Source organism: Anoplolepis gracilipes, chromosome 14 (genome assembly GCF_047496725.1).
Source record: "Anoplolepis gracilipes chromosome 14, ASM4749672v1, whole genome shotgun sequence".
Taxonomy (NCBI): domain Eukaryota; kingdom Metazoa; phylum Arthropoda; class Insecta; order Hymenoptera; family Formicidae; genus Anoplolepis; species Anoplolepis gracilipes.
The window spans coordinates 9986044-10006604 of NC_132983.1; the positions used below are offsets into that span (position 1 = coordinate 9986044).

The following is a 20561-nucleotide window of genomic DNA, read 5'->3' on the forward strand; positions in this document are numbered from 1 at the left end:
TTGCCGACGACTTTTTTATTGTAAAAATTATTCAGGAGTGTTTGACAAATTTGACAATGTATGTCAAAATCACAGTCGTCCTGAAGTGCTCCTCTAATAGTAAATAATTACCGAAATAGGTTAGACCGGAAAGTAGTCCTACAAGGATCCACCTACAGCATACAGACATCCATTGTGCTTCCTCGGCATATCCTGGCTCTCAGTTTAGACTAGTTTTTCTCCAGAAAAGAAGACGGTGCTTAACTGAGAGATCATTAATCTGTCGAGTCTCTAAGAAAGTAGGACCTAGTTGTATGAATCTTGCCCTAGCATAGGCTGGACATTCACACAAACATTGTTTCCTTCAGTGTTTCATAACGCCTACAGGCTTGTTATTGATGCCCAGTTTATGCAGGTGGTAATTGAGAGTGCCGTGTCCAATGAGTATTTGAGTCACTAATATGGACTAATCCTTTGATGCAGACAGCAACGCCGTCGCTTGGAGAAGCCCCGAGTAGAGCCCTAGGACTGTCTGGATCCAGTTGAATCTCTCTATAAGAGCAAGTGTTAGTCCCATAGCCAGCGCCTAATTACTTCCTTGCCCAAATAGCAGGAGATCCCCATCGCCGGCTCCAATCCCACTAGTTCCGATCTCTCTTTTGCAAGTTGATCAGCCTTTTCGTTGCTCTTGATGCTAGAGTGCACCACAAGAAAGCAACCTCATTATGCGCTGCTGGACCTTTTAGAATGTACAATTCCAGACAAGCCTGGAAGAAATCGTCGGAACTTAATATCTGATGGTTGCTACCACTTCTGATTAAAAGACTGTAGCAAAACCGATTTGCTGATCCCTCTTTCTCGACAGTAAATGCTCGCTCCCGAGTTCGAGCTAGCCTGGAGTTATTTGTGAAAAGAATGATTCCATTTTTCAGCACCTGCGGGAGTTAATCTTCTCGCCCAGGTAGCGCACCTTGTACGACTCCACGAAGCAAGTGATAGCCATTCTGCTCTGTCTCATTTGATAAATGGGATGGAAAAGCATTTCATCAGGAAGTTTGGTGTGCCTGATACCAGGCCTCCATTTCCCTTCATAGTTCAGTCTATAAGCTTTAAAGGTTTTTCTGCACATACAAAAATAGGAGATTGCACTCTTGCAGCGATATTCAAGATGTATCTTCCTATCCAAGAAAATTCCAAATATTTCACTGAGGCCGGGACAAACTTGACATCTCTCAAGATTAGACCCTCTATGTTGCCTCTATGCTTATATTTCAAGATTCATACAACTAGGCTCTACTTTCTTAGAGCTTCAACAGATCAATGATCTCTCAGTTAGGCACCGTCTTCTTTTCTAGAGAAAAACTGGTCTAAACTGACAGCCAGGATATGCCAAAGAAGCACAATGGATGTCTGCGTGCTGCAGGTGGATCCTTGTAGGACCACCCACCGGTCTGACCTATTTTAGTAAATATTTACTATTAGAGGAGCACTTTCTTGTATTTATGAGTGAAGATGACAAGCTTACTCTTTCAAGGATTAACTAGAACTCTTGCGCTCCTTTACAATCTCTAGAGCTCTAAAAGTATATATCTAAGAAAGGACCTCGCACTAGGATCGCCAAATCATCAGCATATTCCTACGCATAAACTTCTTTTTTATTGAGGTTTCTGAGTAGATTGTCCATCACCAGGTTCCAAAGAAGTGAAAATAGTACTCCTCCTTGTAGGCACCTTTGTTCCATACCACCGCTGACATTGCACGTGCCCAACGTTATGATATATCGACAGAGCATACCGCTAATCCAACAGATTAGTCCGTCCAGGACACCTCTCTCCGCCGTCTCGCTACAAACACCTCATGCGAGATGTTATTAAAGGCACCTTCTATATCGAGGAAAGTTCCCACTACATAGCCCCCAACTCAAAGTTGCCCCTCAATTAGAGCTTCCAATGAATGAAATGCTGTTTCTGTAAAAAAGCCCGCTGTATATGCATACTCGTGCAGCGGGTATCGCTCATGAACAACATCTCTTAAATAGACATCGACCTTCTCTTTCTCAATCAAACTTCTCTAGTGTCTTCAAAAGGAAAGACGTCAAACTGATCGGTCTGTAATCCTTGACCGAGATGCAACGAGTGGATACAAGTTGTTCACGTTCGAAATGGCCACCGTTAAATTTGTCCATATTCGGAATGGCCACGTTTAGAATAGTCACGTTTGGAATGGTCACATTCGGAATGACCATGTTTGGAATAATCATGTTCGAAATAGCTACAAAGCGATATGTGTTGTCCCTCGCTTCGCGCGAAAAGTCGTAAACCCATATGAACCGTATAATTACAGACCTCGTTACGCATCCGAAGCACAGGGCGATATGTGTTGTCTCTCGCTTTGTGCGCATTTTGAACATCATTTTTCCGAACGTGGCCATTTTGAATTTTATGAAATATTTTCCGTGGCCATTCTAAACGAACGTGGCCGTTCCGAACATGGGTAATTTGGACACTCCTAGACAATATTATTAGGTATAAATACTACATTAGCCAATCTTTACATTTTGGGTGTGTAGCTCTAAGCAAGACACGTCATCAATATATATGTGAGTGGACTAATAATCTGTTCGATCCCCTGCTGGAGTAGCGCCGGAAAAATAGTGTCATGTCCGGCCTGTCTTAAAAGGTTTGAAAGATCCAACAGTTTATCATATTCGGCCTAATTATACTAGCTGCCAATTTCCAGTCATATCCACGTGTCTTAAAAGAAGGCTCTAGAATATGATCGTCCACATCTTAAATTCTTCTGAAACTAGGAAAGTCTCTAGAAGATTAAACAAACAACGCTCCACTGAAGTCAGGCTACCGCCCAAAAAACGAAGCCTGTAGAGTCGAGTCTGGATTCCTGGCTAAAATTCTGTACAGTCTCGAAGCCTCAGACTTTCTCTATATATTCACAGAATTTCTTCCAGCTTTCTCTCTTGGCAGAGGTTATATATGGCGGCTCCTAAGTATCCTTATAGACCTTCTGGGACCTCCGTCAAAGTGTCACTCTGCTGACTGGCCCGAGCTTCTATCTCTATTTCAGAAGCGCCGAGCTTTTGTTTTAAGCCTTTGCAGATTCGAGCTCCATCAAGAGACCCTGTTATTAGTACTTATCACCTTCTCAGGATAGTTCCTCTCATAATTAATGAGTAGAACCCTTTGTAGATAGTCTACGCAGAACTCAATCTTCTCGTTAATCCCATATTTCTTAAGAAAATGCTGAAGGCCGGCTACCAGGTCCCTCCGAAAAGAGATCTAGTTTGTCTTTTTCGGATTCCTTCGCTTGATAACCTCAGACATATATGAGTGATGTCCATTTGGCCACGTTAATATTGACCACGGTCCCAAGGGGAGGAGGTTGTTGGTGTTTAGAATTTTCAGCGTTTTCTTTCTCGAGGTCTACGACGACCTCGGCAATGTCACGAAGGGCCTCCCAAATTTCATCCGATTCCTCTTGAGAATCAAGTGAATTGCGGGGGGAAGATGGGGGTGAATCTCCCAGGACGATGGTAAAGGCTGGTGAGGGTGGAAGCGGAGGGAGTTCGGAAGTAGAGCGAGTTTTGTTAGAAGGCCCCGGTAAATCGAGAGACGATGGGGAGGGTTGCTCGTGCGAGGATGATACTACTGGATGTGAAAGGGGAGAGGGATCGATGGAGATGCGAAGAGAAGGGTCAGGTAAGAGGGGTGGTTTCAGCTCTCTTGAATGAGGAAGGGGGAGGATGAGACTCTGCGTGTGTGTGTGATGACTGTTCGCGGAAAATTTGACCTTTTAATTCTATTTTAAGATTAGAAATATTGTTCTTAAAATTATAATTTGCTGTCGCCTGAGCCAAAACTCTTCGGGCACGTCGGTTCTTACAGTTGCGGAGACGTTTCGCTTTAGCCTTTAGGCGTTTCGGATGAACGGGCTCCACTATGAACCCACGCAAATGTTTCAGAAAACTTATCGTTTATTTTCGGCGAGACAGTTCTAATTAGTACAATTTATAATGTTCTTAATATAATTTAAGTCAGGAAATTATATTATTTAAAATGCATAATATAGAGAGGAGAGAGGAGGGAAAAGGAGAAAGAAGTGGAGAGAAAAGAAGGAAAGAAAGGAAATAAATAAAATAAAAAAAAGGAATAGCACAAAAAGAAAGAGGTAATGAATAAATTGTAATAAATAATTAAAGGACCAGAGAAAAAATGGAATTCAGGAGAAATTTGCTTCCGTAGAGAAAATTAAAGGAATTTACAGGTTCTCCCTAATTATATTTTGTACCAGTACACGAGATACCGGTTCCGCAAAATACACAGGTACTTGCAGAGAAAATAAAAGGAATTTGCAAGTTCGACCTAGTTATATTTTGTACCAGTACACGAGATACCGGTTCCGCAAAATACACAGGTACTTGCAGAGAAAATTGAAAGGCTACGTGAAAATGAAGAGGATGGGAAATAAACATAAACAACGAAAAGGGGAGTTAATTATAATGACAAAGGTAAAATGAGAAGTATCTGGTCAAACAGTAATAATAAAATGAAGAACAACAAAAATAAAGAACTGTCTCACTATAATTACTATAACCGAATTTTAAATGGGGGAGGTGAAATCAACAGAATAGGTTATTTGGTCGGTACTCACTACTTATTGCGTACGCTGTTGGTTTTAAAAGGACCTCGGCAGTGGATTTAGCGGCATCGAGTTGAATTTCACAGGTGCCCCTAATTAGCGATAAAATTTTTCGTGTTGAATGGCACAATCACTTACAATGTTCAACACTCTTTATTGTTTTAAACTTTTAATTCGCACTACACAGAGAGTCTGTGTTAAATATTAGGCAAACCACTCGTCGCGGAATCGGAAGTATTAATATTCGAACTTGTTAACACTCGAAGGGTTAAACGTTGAGATCGAGGATCGATTCCGCGTCTTGAAGCCGAGGTAGAAGAAAATAGTTTGTACCGTACGAGTAATAGTGATGAAGATGATGATGAACATACTGATACTGATTCTGATACCGAAAAGAACTGAAAAACTGATGTCGCGGCGCATTGCTTCCGCATTATATACTAGGATTCGTACCTCCTCTCCATTGAACAATTGGACGAATTAGAATTTTAATTAATGCCCCCTTATGCTTAGGGGGTGTTTCCTTCGACTTCGAGTCTCAAAAATTTCTTCTCTATTGGTTCAAGAGATTTTTCCATTTGGCCAATGAGGAGTTTGGTACCGTCAGAGTCGCTTATCGCTATTTAGAAATTTATAATAAACAGCTGTCACTTTAGGTGGTCCGTCAGGCGAGCTCTCTTATCAAATGCTTCTTAAGTTTTCGTCGCTGTTTCAAATTTATGATTGCAGTTCTAAATAACTGCCTTGAGTTACGGCGACTCTGTTTTATTTAAAATTCTTTTGAAATTTAGAGAGCCGTTCGAATGTTTATTCTTTATTTGATTTCTAAGACTTCTTGGGTTGTCTTATTTATAGTTGGTCTCGCTTTACGGAGGTTTGTTAAAATTTTTATTATCCACGTAACGTAATATTCGTGGAGTGCGACTAAAGTGACAGCTCTCACGGTTTGATATTTCCCGTAGAGAGTTCTTAGAATCATTATCTCTGATTGTTTATACATTCCTCTCGAAAAGAAAGAATCGTGAAGTCTACCGGACGTAACACTATCTACGTCTTGCAGTTCAATAAAGTTGGAAACTATGAATTCGTTGCGAGCATAAAGTCAGTCAAGGAGTTTTTTTTGGTGTCTAATTCATAAAGTCCTGATAAATTGATCCCGGTAATAATAGCTAAAATATTTCTGGCAGCTGTGCATCCTCTGTCAACGTCAGGGACTTTGACTACAACATTAATTCCAAAGCAACTTCAGGAAGTTTTGAATTAAATAATAAAATCATTTTTTGTGCTTGTTGTTTTTGAGCAGATTTAGCATATTCTCTCTCAACGTTGATGCTGTTTTTGCACAGAGCTTGCAAGTGATATTTTGCTCGAAGCCCTCATTGTTCTTATCACTTTCAGATAACGTAAACATATTGATGACATCCTGAGCACTTGTGGACTCCTGAAGTTTCGTTTTCACATATCACACAATAAATTTTTCTGTCATCTTTTTTTCAGATTCTTGTGTAACTTCTCCACTTTGAGATCCATTTTTACCTTCATTGGCTTTTTCTTTATCAATATTATCTTGATCATTATTCTTTACCGAAGAAAGAAGTTGTTTTAATTTTTCTTCAGTTTCTATAGAAGAACATATTTTACTTGGAAGAGATAAATCCGCAAGTCCGATTTTATGTGCTGAACCGAAATAACCTCATAAGAACTTATTTTAATTACCGAATGGAGAGTTCGATTCTTTTTACTTTGAATAAATCGAAGTTCTTTAGATCACTTGTCCGTATTATTGTCAGCCATCTACGTTACCAGCATATCACAAATATTTTGATTCGAACTTTCAACCGAACCTTGGCTCTGAGAATGTCGCGATTTGCCATGGACAAGCTTCATTGCAGGCCACATATCGGTTAAACTTTTTATTATTTTATTGGCGAAATCACGACCATTGTCGCTTTGCAATATGCATGGTGCACTAAATAAACAAAATATGTTCATTAATTGATAGGCCACTTCCTCGGCAGTTTTTGTTTTAAGAGGACGAAGAATTGTTAATTTGGTCAAATGATCTTGGTAATTCATAATGAATCTGTAGTCATTGTCTGGCTCGGACTGCATGTCAATTAAATCAATTTGACATCGAGAATTCATGCAATCAGAATGGGTCGTACACCTAATCCATGTTTTGATACCTTCTTCTTCAACTGACACTGTTCACAGAGTGCCAAAAAAAGATATATTATTTGACGAGTAACATTACAATCCTTTATTTTTAGTTCAGCTTTCATAACTAAAACAGAAATATGATAATATAAAATAAACTAAAATTTCAAATAAAAGAAAATGATAAAATAATAAAATGAAATAAAATAATTTCAAGTTTCTATCTTATTTTGTTTACAAGTAAAGGTTGTGACAGACAACAAAGTGAGATTAATAAAGCTCAGCATAATTCTAAAATATATCTACCCTTTGTGGTAATTATTTACTATAGGGAAGGCAGTTCCAATGATTTTGATCTTGAAATATGTTGTCAAGGTCACTGTACTGAGTAATGTTCAAAAGGTTTTAGCCGTCGCTCGTTATTTCTTAAAAAATTATTAACAAAGAAAGTTTGACAAATAGGATATTATTATTCGTTCGTAGGAGTACTTATACAGGGTAACGAAGCCTCTATTGGAATTTTGTTATTCTTGATTTTTGTCTTATTTTATCGTGTAGAATCATTCCTTAAATTTTGTCCCACCTGTTGCCGAACACCCTGTATAATATCTTATATTGTATATTGTATAATTTTATTTAATTTATTTCATTTATTTATTTACATTTTCACTTTGAGGATACTTAATAGCCATTACTTCGAAAAAAGCATCTAATCGTTTTTCAAAATCAAATCTCTTTTTAAATGTAAACTCTGCTAAATAATGATTAAAATGTTCCTCTTTACGACCATACTCTCAGTAAACAACAATACGAAAGGATACAGTCTACACATACACACACACACACACACACGCACGCACACGCACACGCACGCACACGCACACGCACGCACACGCACACGCACACGCACGCACACGCACACGCACGCACACGCACACGCACGCACACGCACACGCACACACACGCACACGCACACACACACACACACACACACACACACACACACACACACACACACACACGCACACACACACACACGCACACACACACGCGCGCGCGCGCGCGCGCGCGCGCGCACACATGCAGGGGGAGTGCAAGGGGGCCTTCGGCATGTACGTTGTACGATAAAGCAAAGTTCACATGGATTTGCAACTTTCCACACGAAGCGAGGTGGACGGGGTGGGTGCGGAGGGGGCCAAAGACCCTTCTTGCATCCCCCCGCGCGTGTGTGTGTGTGTGTGTGATGAAAATATTCTTTGGCCCATATTTATATTATTCCATGCAAAATTCAAAGCACGCGTTACTTAGGAATGTACCTTCTACAAGATATATCAAGGTCGTCATTGGCGAGATGTCCTTAAAGTAATTTTTTTTACATGTATGTATCACTCCACTCACGCGATTGATTTAATACACCTAAATAAATAAACCCGCTTTATTAAATATATATGAAGTGTGAAAATTATGTTCTTTTTATGAAACTTTCTTTGTTAATACCTTTTTAAGAAATAACGAGCGACGGCTAGAAACCTTTTGAACATTACTCAGGACAGTGACCTTGACAATATATCTCAAGATCAAGGTCATTAGAGCTGCCTCCCCTATAGTAAATAATTACCGTAGCGGATTTTATTGTAGAATCGTCTGTGCCTTCAGATTCACTTTCAATAAGTTTTTTTATTATCAATTTTCAAGATATCATATCGTTTAATACGATACTGCTTTGACAATAGCGGTTGCTTATTTTTTTTAACAAATTGAGCTTCTTTTACTTCTTGAAAAAGCATTTTATACCGCTTATTATCGATAAAAATACTCCGATCAGCTTGTCTTCATTAATTTACTTAATTTATCATAAAAAATCTTTTTATTAGTATCCATGATTAGCACATAAACGTCCACACTCTACAATAACAAAACACTAAATGAAGTGACCAACAAGAATTGTACATGAATCTGTCGACTTCGTTGACGACAAGTTGCAACTTGTTTCAAAAACATCGCGTCGCGGCTACAACATAAGCGGCCACAACGCGTTGTGGTATTTGTTTATTATCAGAAATCGTTCTGGTCGAATATTAAGAGAACTACAACACGAATTTCGTTTTGTGGCCTTTTCGAATTTGTCAAAACGCGTCATGAGCGTTTTTGGAACTGCCAAGTCACGAATTTCGCATTGTGGCTGAATCTGAGAAGTTAAAACGCGTTATGGTTGATTTTTTCACTTAGTGAGCGTTTGATCTTTGAGCCTAACATATATATAATAAAATCTTTTTTTATTTCTTATCTTAGGTGAGCTTTGTCGCCCACTCAACTGCAAGAAGAAGGAACTTTGTCTCTTGGAAGACATGTTTACTGCTGTCTGCGTCTCAAAAAAGGAGCTTCATAAATCAGGGTGAGTATCAAATTATATGTATATTCTTGAATATAAGGACATTTTAAGATATTTATAATCTAAGATTTATAATCTAAGATAATATTTTTATATAAAAAATTTAATATTTTACAATATCAGTATTGTTTATAACAATAAAGGAAGATAAATATTTCGCTTTGAAACTTCAAGGAAAAACCCCAATAATCTTGATTTTGAAATATATTATCTAGCTCGCTGAATAGCATGTTGCGAGTTTTCGGGTGAAAAGCAGACTTAGCAGTTATTACTTCAATAATACTTTAAGATAGTAATCGTTATTGATACATAAAACTTTAATACTGCGTTTGTAATTATCGAACAACATGTTACAAAAATAAAATGGCTCAATACCATCTTTACACAACAAACGGAATGACGCAGCAAGAGTAATAATTGCAAGTGAAAGAGAACAAAGATGTTATTAGCAATGTAATACAAGAATGTTACTAGCAACGACATACACAGCGCTCCTTTTCCGCAAAACTCAAACTTGTATTATAGGATTTAAAACATTTTAGTCGCTCATTATTTATTAAAAAGTTATTAACAAATGAGGAATCAATAGGGAAGAAATTTATATAAAGGTCGAATATAGATCTTTATAAATGTAAATATTATATGGTTTACTATTTGTCACTCGTCGCAAGATTCACTTTACATCACTTATAGTGTTTTCGAATGAAGCAGATTTGATCGTTACGATAACAATTAATGACGTCATTGGATCGTTTCTACCAAAAGACTTAAATTCATAGTAAAATGATTAATTAATCTGAGTTGAGTTAAAATTTATTTACTCAGAAATGCTATTAGTGTTTTCAGTATGACAAAGTTTATTATATGAATTAATTATATGAGTTTATACTTTTATCTGAGATTTGCTTATGTGTATGTTTAAACATTTCAATGCGTGCGTACGTGACAAATAGAGATGAAAGTAGAGATTGCCCTATAGTTCGTCATTCTTACAGTATTTAATGACTTTAAGAGGATGCCAGAGTGATGGTCGAATTCCGAATGGATAGGCTTGTTGTTTGATGGTAAAACAGGAAGGAGATATTTTAAATTTAAATAATGTAACAGTCCTTCTTATTTTTATTGCTCTGCATTTATCGGGTTTAGTGGGATACTGGAGGTAATGATCTACTTGGCAATTTATATTGGAATCAAACAGCTTAAATTAAGGTCGAGAGATGTTGAACAATGAAAGAATACATGGAAATGACAGACAAGGTGAATTTTTGCATTCCTTTTATTTAATCTGAGAGTATATGCACTCGAAGATGTCGAAAAAGACATAAAAGTTAATGAAGTATGGATTAATATCCAAGATGTGGATGACTGATTGTCGATAAAACAAGAGACTCTAACAATTTCTTAATAGGGAAGAATAAATAGAAGGATAACATAAATAGACGAATATAATAAAATGTAAGTTTGAGTAGTAATACCAGCAAAATGAAATTCATAATTATTACTTGAGAACCAGACTTTAAGAAATGCTAATATTTAAAACTTGAAGGCATACCGTTAGAGCAAGTAGACAAATTTAGATATTTTGGAGCATAACTGTGTAAGAACTGGACATCGAATATGGAAGTTAAATGTTAAATACAGGCGGCACATGAAGCATTTATGAAACTTAGAAAAGTGCTCACAATATAAAATTTGACCTCGATCTGTGATACTTGTGTATAACAAGGTGTGACACTTAAAGTATCTACAATGGATAGAATAGAAGCCTTCGAAATATAGAACAGGAGGTAAGATACAGATCTTCAAGATACCGTGGACAGTAAAAGTAACTAATGAAAAAGTTTTGAGACAAATGAATAAAAAGAGAGATGCTGAGTAAGATAAAGAAAAGGAAGACTGCATCCTTGAGAGATGTTATACGTAACAAAAAGTACCAATTTCTGCAGTTATCCAGGAGAGCATTGAAGAAGAAGAGGAATGAGATGGAAGAAGATGTGACTCCGTAAAATTAAACATTCGACTGAGGAAATATAAAAAACCTAATACACACAGTAAGGACTATGCAAGAGATATGATCGTAAACATCTATTAATGGATAAGCAAAAAAGAAAGAATTATTTTCCGTAATTTACATTATAAGCAGAATTTTGTTATACCAATTTTTTTAATTAATAAAATTAAGAGTTAATGAATTGTAAATAAATGTAAATAATATGGCAATCTGTCGTTAAAATAAAAAATTTATTAAAGTTTGGATACTGGAGAATAGGTTTCTTGCAAAATTCGTTTTGTAATTGAGTGAAGACGCTTTCCTGCAAAATGAGTTCATATAAAAGCTCCATCTTTTTTTAATAAATCGGTTAAGGCACAGTATATACAATACAATATATATACAACGCAACTCTCTGTTGGCACCTTTGATGTTAGCGTACCTGAACTGCGCGGACTTGGTAGATAACTAATCATGGCTAGTGTCTCTGTCTTGGTTACTCTATCTTCCTCACTTTTCTTTCTCTTTCTAACTTACTAATACACACTATACAGGATGAGGCAACTAACATCAGGACATCACTATACACGGTAACGAATCTACGAAACTGAATCTTCGTTATTTTTATATTATTTATTCGTTTAAAGCAAGTATTTTTTAAAAATATTTTTGCATTCTCAAAAGTAACAGAAATATTTCAGATTCGTAGATTCGTCACCCTCTCTCTCTCTCTCTCTCTCTCTCTCTCTATACAGGGTGTCCCAGAACAACCTTCCGTCCATAAAATGATGTATTCCTGACACAATTTTAAGACAATTTTTCCTTTACCAAAATTTGATTTGAAGCGTAGTTTTTGAGTTATAAGCAAAAATAGTTAGCAAATCACATGTCAAGTACAGAAGGCAGGCAGGAGCGGCGCGGCGCACCGCGAGCGTGGGCGCAGCTGACCGTCCGACGAGTGATTACCGCCGCATGTATTCGCTAACTATTTTATCTTATAACATAAAATTATGCTTTAAATAAAATTTTGGTAAAGAAAAAAATGTCTTATAATTACGTCAGGAATAAGTGTTCCTTAAAATAACATCGGACGCTGCGATTAGCTGATTGCTACACGCGATGTGTCTCTCAGCTGAGCTGGAAAATCAATATATCAATCGGTCTGAAGTCGTCGACGACAATGTCGATGACAATCAGAGGAGCGTCGCCGTCGCGGAGACGGTTAATTCTCTCTCTCTTTCTCTCACTCACTCTATCCCTTTCTTTTATGCACACACTCAGACATACACATATCGCGTGTAGCAATCAGCTGATTGCAGCGTCCGACGGTCCGGAACAACTTTTGGTCATTAAAGTAACGTTATTTTAAGGATAACTTCTTCCTGACGTAATTATAAGACATTTTCTTCTTTACTAAAATTTTATTTAAAGTATAATTTTATGTTATAAATAATGTTATAAAGATAAAATAGATAGCGACTCATGCGGCGGTAATCACTCGTGGGACAGTCAGCTACGCTCGCGCTCGCGATGCGCCGCGCCGCTCCTGCCTACCTTCTATACTCGACGTGTGATTTGCTAACTATTTTTGCTTATAACTCAAAAACTACACTTCAAATCAAATTTTGGTAAAGGAAAAATTGTCTTAGAATTATGTCAGAAATACGTCATTTTACGGACGGAAGGTTGTTCTGGGACACTCTGTATATATATATATATACAGGGTGTCCGGTAATAATCGCCTCACCGCTTATATACAGGTAGAGCAGGTCAAACTGAGTAGAAAAGTCCTATACCATTTTTCGATTTTCGAAATAATTATCGAGAAATTAATTTAAAAAGATCGGTGAATCCGCGCGAGTAAAGCGCGCGCAGCGAGAAGGCCGTCCCACCGCTACGCGGTTACTAGGCGCGCTACTCATACGCATCCATTTTTAGTCGTAGACCGCTCCTCCTATCATTCAATGAGCGCCTAGTAATCGCGTAGCAGTAGGATGGGCCTTCTCGCCGCGCGCTTGTACTCGCCCAGATTTGTCAATCTTTATAATTAATTAAGGTAATTAATTTCTGGATAATTATTTCGAAAATCGAAAAATGGTAGAGGACTTTTCTACTCAGTTTGACCTGCTCTACCTGTATATGAGCGGTGAGGCGGTTATTACCGGACACCCTGTATATATATATATATATATATATATATATACACATATGTAGGGTGTCAATAAGTATAGGACCGGTGAATTATCTCGAAAACTAGGCATTTGAAAAGAAAATATTTCGCACAAAGTTGTACGGTTTAATAAAATACATCAAATGGCGATATTCATTTGACCTTGAACGCAGTTCTGAAGAAGATCTCAAGGTCAACTTTAAAATTTTAAACAGAAACCCCCATTTTTTATTCAATAATCTTGTAGCTCATCTCAAGAGCTTTTCAAAACACAATAAAATATTTTGCCATTAACTAATTTTCGAATTATGAAGCTTAGAAGTGCTGACACACACAATGGTGCATACACCTAACCTGGTGGATATTACCATTTGATGTATTTTATTAAGCCGTACAACTTTGTGTGGAACATTTTCTTTCAAATAGCTAATTTTCGAGATATTTTATTGGTCCCATACTTTATTAACATCCTTTATATATATACATATATATATATATATATATAAATATATATACATATACTCTTTTTTTATAAGGGGAAATCCATTATGGATACCCATTTCTCCGGGGAGAGAAACGGGTTATGTCGGACTTTTATTTGTTAAAATCCCTTGGTGCCGCAAAATACGATGGCGGCATTCGAGACCAGGCAACACCGCCACATCCGAAGGGTCACGGTGCAATGGGAAGTAAGTGTCCTCACACTTACTCCTTCGTGACCCCAGAGAAGGGTGGGAATAAACTTCATCTTCCTCAATTGGTTGCCGGTTCTGACGGCTGGTTTGGGGCGAGGGGCTTAAGAGCCCCGAGTTCACGGCCCGGCCGAATGTTTAGAGGGGAAAGAGCACCTCACCCTGACCTCCCCGTTGCCATCCGACACCTTCCCGGCGCAGCGCATCGTGTGAGAAGAAGATCCTAACAATGGGACCTTCCTTCTCCCTTTCGATGCTGTCGGGTCCCGACCTCAGAATAAGTCTGAGCGGCGTCGACAGCTAAACCGACCCGGAGTCGCTGAGCTATGTCCCTGCGGCCCGCGTCAGCCCTTTCAGCCCCAACCTCTGGGACCGAGTGGCCCAGGAGAAATAGGGTACTCTTGTCCCTTACGGTTACAGAACCCCCATCCTCTCACATCCAGGGTAGAGGAGGCCATGGCCACTCTTCTTTTTGTGTGCTTTTAACCAGCTCTGTCCACCCTAACCCTCCCGACGGTTGAACCGACGGTACTACCCTGGGTGGCCGAAAACCTCCTCACTATAAGATGGCGCGGAGGGGGGGATATACATATATACATATCCTAACTTATTCTAACCCAACCTAACCTGTGATCTGAACTTCCGCTTTCGGTGCGTTGGATGGTAACACATGGCGAGTGAGCTGATTTTTAAACGGTGAAAAGGAGCGTTTGCAGAAGAGCGATGGGAGTGAGAGTGTGAAAAGATGAAAGTGGTAGTGTAAGTGAGAAGCATCAAAGAGGCAGAAGGAATAAAGAGGGAAAACGTATTGGAAAGAAAGTGGTCTGCGGTGATGGTTTGAGCAGAAAGAGTATAGTAAGACGTTGGAGATAAGAATCGGGAAGTCGGAAAGTGGATGTAGGACGCCCTGGGGAAAAGATGACGGAGCTGAAAAGCAAGAATTTGATAGGCGGTGTGTGTGCGTGCATGCGCGTGTGTGTGTGAAGGAGTTGCTGAAAAAGAATAGAGAAGAGATAGGGCGGGAGAGCGAAGAGGAGATTTTTAATAAGAGTAAAAAAACGGCCAGATCACTACTAAAAAAGCAAGTGGGAGATTTGGGAGAGATCGTAAAGAAATGGAAAGAAGAAATAGAGGAAATTTTGAAGGAGGTAAAAAGGACAAAGGAGTAGAAAGAAGAGTTAAAGTTGATGATAGAGGAGGTTAAGGAGAGAATAAGGGAACAAGGGAAACTGATGAAAGAGGAAATAGAAATAATGAGAAGGAAGGAAAGTGAGGGAAGCATTATAAGGGTGGGAGAGAGAGGAAGGGATAGGGATGAAAAGCAGCATTCTGAAATGTGGTGGGATTAGGAAAGAAAGATTAGGACTTTTGGAGGGGATTAAGAGTGTGGGATGTAATGGTGTTAACAGAGATGTGAGTGGATGGGAAAGGCAAAAGGTAAGAGAGAGACTGCCGAGGGAGTTTGAGTGGAAAGTACAACTGGCGAGGAAGAAGGGAAAAAGAGGAAGACCAAAAGGAGGGATACTGATAGGTCTAAGAAGAGAGCTGGTGGAAAAAGGGACTACAATTGAAAGTGAGACAGAGGGATTAATGATGGCCTGGGTGAAATGTGGAAAGGAAAGGTGGACGGTGATAGGGATGTATGTAAATGGGGGAATGGAAAGAATGCTAGAAAGGTTGGAGAGGTAGGTGGGAGCCAGAGAGGAGGAGGTAAGAACATCTATAAAGCAGGATTTTAATGCGAGAACGGCTAATGAGAAAGGAGGGATGGAACGAAGGGAAGAAAACTGGAGAAAAGAGAGGAGGGAAGAAGAAAGTCGAAGGACATTAAGATGAATAGAGAGGGTAAACTGCTGGTAAACTTTGTGGAGGAGTGGGGGCTAGGGATGTTTAATGGAAAAATTATGAGGGATGGGGAAGGGGAGTTCACATTCATAGGGGAAAAGGGCAACACAGTGATTGACTACGTGATGGAAGACGAGGAAGTATAGGAGAGAGTAGAGAGGTTAAGGGTAGCGGAGAGGGTGAACTCGGATTATCATCCGGTGAAGGTATGGGTAAAAGAAGAGGAGGAGGAACTGGGGGAGAATGAAGGGAAAAAGAGGAGTATGGAATGAAGACAGAAGAAAAACTTTTAAGCAAAAATTGGAAGAGGTAAAAATAGGGAGAAAAGGATTGAAGGAAGAATGGGAGGATTTGGAGAGGAAAGTCAAGGAGGCAGTAAGGGAAACGAAAAAGGAAAGGGGGGAGAGAAGAATAGAGGATGATGGGACGAGGAATGTAGAAGAAAGGAAAAGGAGGTAAGGAAGGAATTAAAAAGGTGCAGGGAAAGAGGAGGAGACGAAGAGTCATATTAAAAGAAAAAGAGGGATTATGGGAAACTGTGCGAAAGGAAGAAAATAGAAGAAAACAAAAGATGAGAGAAAAAGACGATGGAGGTGAGGGAGGAAGGAGAAGTATGGGAGATTGTGAAGATGGAGAGAAAGGGGCTAAGGAGGGTAAATGAGAGCACAGAAATGCAAGAATGGAAGGAATATTTCATGACACTACTGAGGGGGAGGTAAGGTGGAGAGTAAGGTGAGGAGGGGTTTTAGAGATAGGAAAGAGGAAGAGAATGAGGAGGAAGGTATTGGGATGAAGGAGTTTAAGGAGGCGGTGGGAAAATTGAAAAGCAGGAAGGCAGCAGGAATAGACGATTTACAGGGAGAGGTATGGAAATACGGGGGGGGGGAAGCTTAGAAAGGTGGGCGTGGAAATTTTGTAAGAGGGTATGGGATAGGGAGGGATGGCCAGAGAAATGGAAGAAAAGGGTCATAGTGCCGATAATAAAGAGGGGGGAGGAGAAGGATGTAAAGAATTATAGAGACGGACTGATGTCCACGTTATATAAAATATATATGATGATATTAGTGGAGAGATTAAGAGAGGAGGTGGAAAGAAAGAGTAAATATCGCCTAACCAAACGGGTTTAGGAGCGAGATAGTTACCATTGACAACATATTAGTACTTATTAAATTATTTAATAGGGAAGCAAGTGGAAAGGGAAAAAAGCAGAATAGCGGTGTTATTTGTAGATCTGAGAGCTGCATTCGACTCACAAAGGGAGTATACGACGTGGTGGTCACCGATTCACGAAGATTTTTTTATGTGTAGTACTTAATTAGAAACAAGTTCTGTTAAAGCGAGAGAACGCGCTTCTCAAGCATTCGTCTAAAAAAAATGTTGAAGATTTGCCAGCATTTCTTAAGACGTTGCGATGAAGCATTATCGAAACGCCCCGGTGGCTCGGTTGGTAGCGTTCTTCTTTTGTAATCGCGAGATCCCTGGATCGAATCTCGCCGTGTGTAACTATTTTTTTTCTTTTATTTTTGTGTAATTTATTTTTTTTGTTCCTAGGAATATTTTATAACATTAATAAATAAATATAAGTTTTTTTTAATAATTGACATTTTATTTTTAACATTTTGTTTCATATATTAAAAGAAAATTCGAATGCTTTCTGTCAAAAATATAATATAAGGAAATGTTTAATATACGAGAAATATATTACTACTAATAAAATAAATAAGTATATAACAATTATCAATAATAACGCGGATATTCTGGTAATTTAAAAGTTTTATATGTTAGAGCTATATTTTTATTTTTATGCTCGGTCTCGGATCACTTTTCGTATACCTGACCTTGAGCAACAATAGCTACGAGTTTCGACCGTAGGGGATCAGCCGCTTTGTTGAAGAAGAGAGGGGAAGGTCGTACATGAGAAGACAGGCAAAGTGGTTTGTAAAATAGTCGACCGTTAGTTAGTAATATGTAATGTTTGTTGTAAGAATAAAAAATGTATGCTATACAAATTTTTTTGATTATTTTTGTTCTTTATATATTTCGACTTTTATATATTATTTACAATTAATGCTAATTTAGCTAACAAAAAAAAATAATTATTGTAAATTTACTTATTTATTTTATTAGTAGTAATATATTTCTCGTATATTAAACATTTCCTTATATTATATTTTTGACAGAAAGCATTCGAATTTTCTTTTAATATATGGAACAAAATGTTAAAAATAAAATGTCAATTATTAAAAAAAACTGTAATATTTATTTATTAATGTTATAAAATATTCCTAGGAACAAAAAAAATAAATTACAAAAATAAAAGAAAAAAAAAATAGTTATACACGGCGAAATTCGATCCAGGGATCTCGCGGTTACAAAAGAAGAACACTACCAACCGAGCCACCGGGGCGCTTCGATAATACTTCATCGCAACGTCTTAAGAAATGCTGGCAAATCTTCAACATTTTTTTTAGACGAATGCTTGAGAAGCGCGTTCTCTCGCTTTAACAGAACTTGTTTCTAATTAAGTACTACACATAAAAAAATCCTCGTGAATCGGTGACCACCACGTCGTATACTCCCCTTGTCAGTGGACAGGGGAGCATTGATAGAAGCGATGAGAGGTCAGCGGGTGAGGGAGGGATTAGTAAGAAGGGTAAAGGAGGTAATGGAAGAAACAAAAAAGTGCAGGATGAAGATAGGGACAGAACTAGGCAAGAATTTTTGGACGGTAAGGGGGATTAGACTGGGATGTCCACTACTGAGTCCGATACTATTTTATATTTTGTTCGCGGATTTGGAGGAGATGATGGAAAGAGTTAAATGGGGAGGAGTAGACTTGGAGAGGGAGAGTGTATACCCTAGTATACGCGGACATGGTATTAATTGCAGAGGAGGAAGAGGGGATGAGAAGCATGATAGAGGGGTTAGAAAGATATATGAAAAGGAAAAGATTAAAGGTAAATAGGGATAAGATAAACATTATGAGGTTTAAGAGGGGAGGGGGAAGGTCGGTCAGAAAGGATTGGAGATGGAAAGGGAGGGCGCTAAAGAAGGTGAAGGAATTCAGGCACTTAGGGTATACACCACAGAGGAATGGAGGGCAGGAAGTACAGGTGAGAGACAGGGTTAGGAGGGCGGTAATGGGGCGGATATGGGGAATAGGGAGATTTGGCAGAGACTGGGGAAGAAGATTGTAATTATTTGATAGGTTGATTTGGACGGTAATGGAGTATAGAGATCTGGAGGTAGAAGGAAAGGGAAGTGATGGAAAGAATAAAAGATATCTGAGGTAACTATTGGGAGTGGGCGGGAGGACGCCAGGATATTTAGTTAGAGAGGAGTTATAGAGGGAAAAAGAATAAGAACAAAGGCAAATAGAAGGGCGCGGTGTTTTGAAAAGAGGCTAAGGGAAGGAAAAGGGAGCGAGTTAACAGAAGATGTTTAGAGAAGATGAAGGATAAGAACGGAAAGGAGGGATCAAGCTGGGAAAGAGAGAGAAAGAGTTGTTTTAGGAGAGGGGATTGATGATTGAAGAGATGGAAAGGAAGGAGGAGGAGGGGGAGGACTGGTATGGAAAAGTGGAAGGCAGGTACAGGGAGATACAGCGAAGGGAGAGATGGAAAAGGATAGATGGATCAAGTTACAACAAATGATATAAGGAAGTAAAGGGAGTGGGGATTCTAGAGTACTTGAAAAAGGGATGGGGGAGAATAGATGTATGAGGGTGGCTAAGTTTAGATTGGAAGGGAAAATGAGGGATAGTAGGTACTGAGAGGAGGAAGAAATGTGAAGGTTATGCGAGAAGGGGAGAGAAACCTGGGAACATATATGGGAGGGGTGTAGGGAATGAAAGGATGGGGATGGGAGCTGACAGGAAAATATGAGATGGGTGCTAGGAGAGAAGGGAGAGGGAGAAGGGTGAGTGAAAGTGTTAGAGAGGGAAGGGAGATAAAAGGGATTAGATAAGCGAGGGAATGAAGAGAGACGCATGATTAGAGAGAGATTGAGGGAGGAAGAGAGAGAGAGAGGCAGAGAGTGGAAAGGAATAGATGTAGTGAGAGGAGGTACGTCGGGACGAAGAGGGGGAAAGATTAGAAATAGGAATGCAAGAAACGGAAATCCTTACCGCGTTGTGTGTATGTACGTGTGGACGCTCCAGGGAGGAGTGTAGCGGAAGACAGACGAAGCGAGAGGTCTGGAAGTAGCTACATAAATCTCCGAAGGGTCTGAATAGGTTAAGCAATTTACTAGAGTAAGATAAGTTAAGTTTAGGTTAAGAATAGAATAAGTGTTATGTATGATGTTATTGTTTTTGTTTTTGTAACCCTAAGGAGAACAATAAAATTACTACTACTACTACTAATCTGTGACCTGTGACGTCACGATCTCAGTCTAAAAGAGTCTAGTAACAGCACTTTCGCCATCCTCTGTTCAAGGATCCCTCTAATGTTAACCATACGGAATTTTCAGCACTGCTTATGTTTCCAAATGGTTTCTTAAGGTCTTGATTCGCTTATGCTTAAGTCTTTTATGTGCCCGGACCTTAACACAGCTTGGGTTGTTTTTATTTTTATATACGTTATAGAGAATATATTCCTGAGTAATACACCGTTTGAATTTTATAGCGCTCTCGTTTAGTTATTGAGATATGAGACTTTAAAATCGTATAATTTTTATACTCAT

The 20561-nt window shown here is 38.8% G+C and overlaps 1 protein-coding gene across 2 annotated transcripts in view; it reads left to right on the forward strand.

Moving 5' to 3' along the window:
• The window catches only part of Cow (Proteoglycan Cow), a 283890-nt gene that overhangs the window by 152382 nt on the left and 110947 nt on the right, over positions 1–20561 (forward strand). For both annotated transcript variants that reach the window (XM_072906664.1, XM_072906663.1), the window contains exon 3: positions 9082–9184. In XM_072906664.1, coding sequence (XP_072762765.1) covers positions 9082–9184 — 103 coding nt within the window. The remainder of the gene's footprint in view (positions 1–9081; positions 9185–20561) is intronic.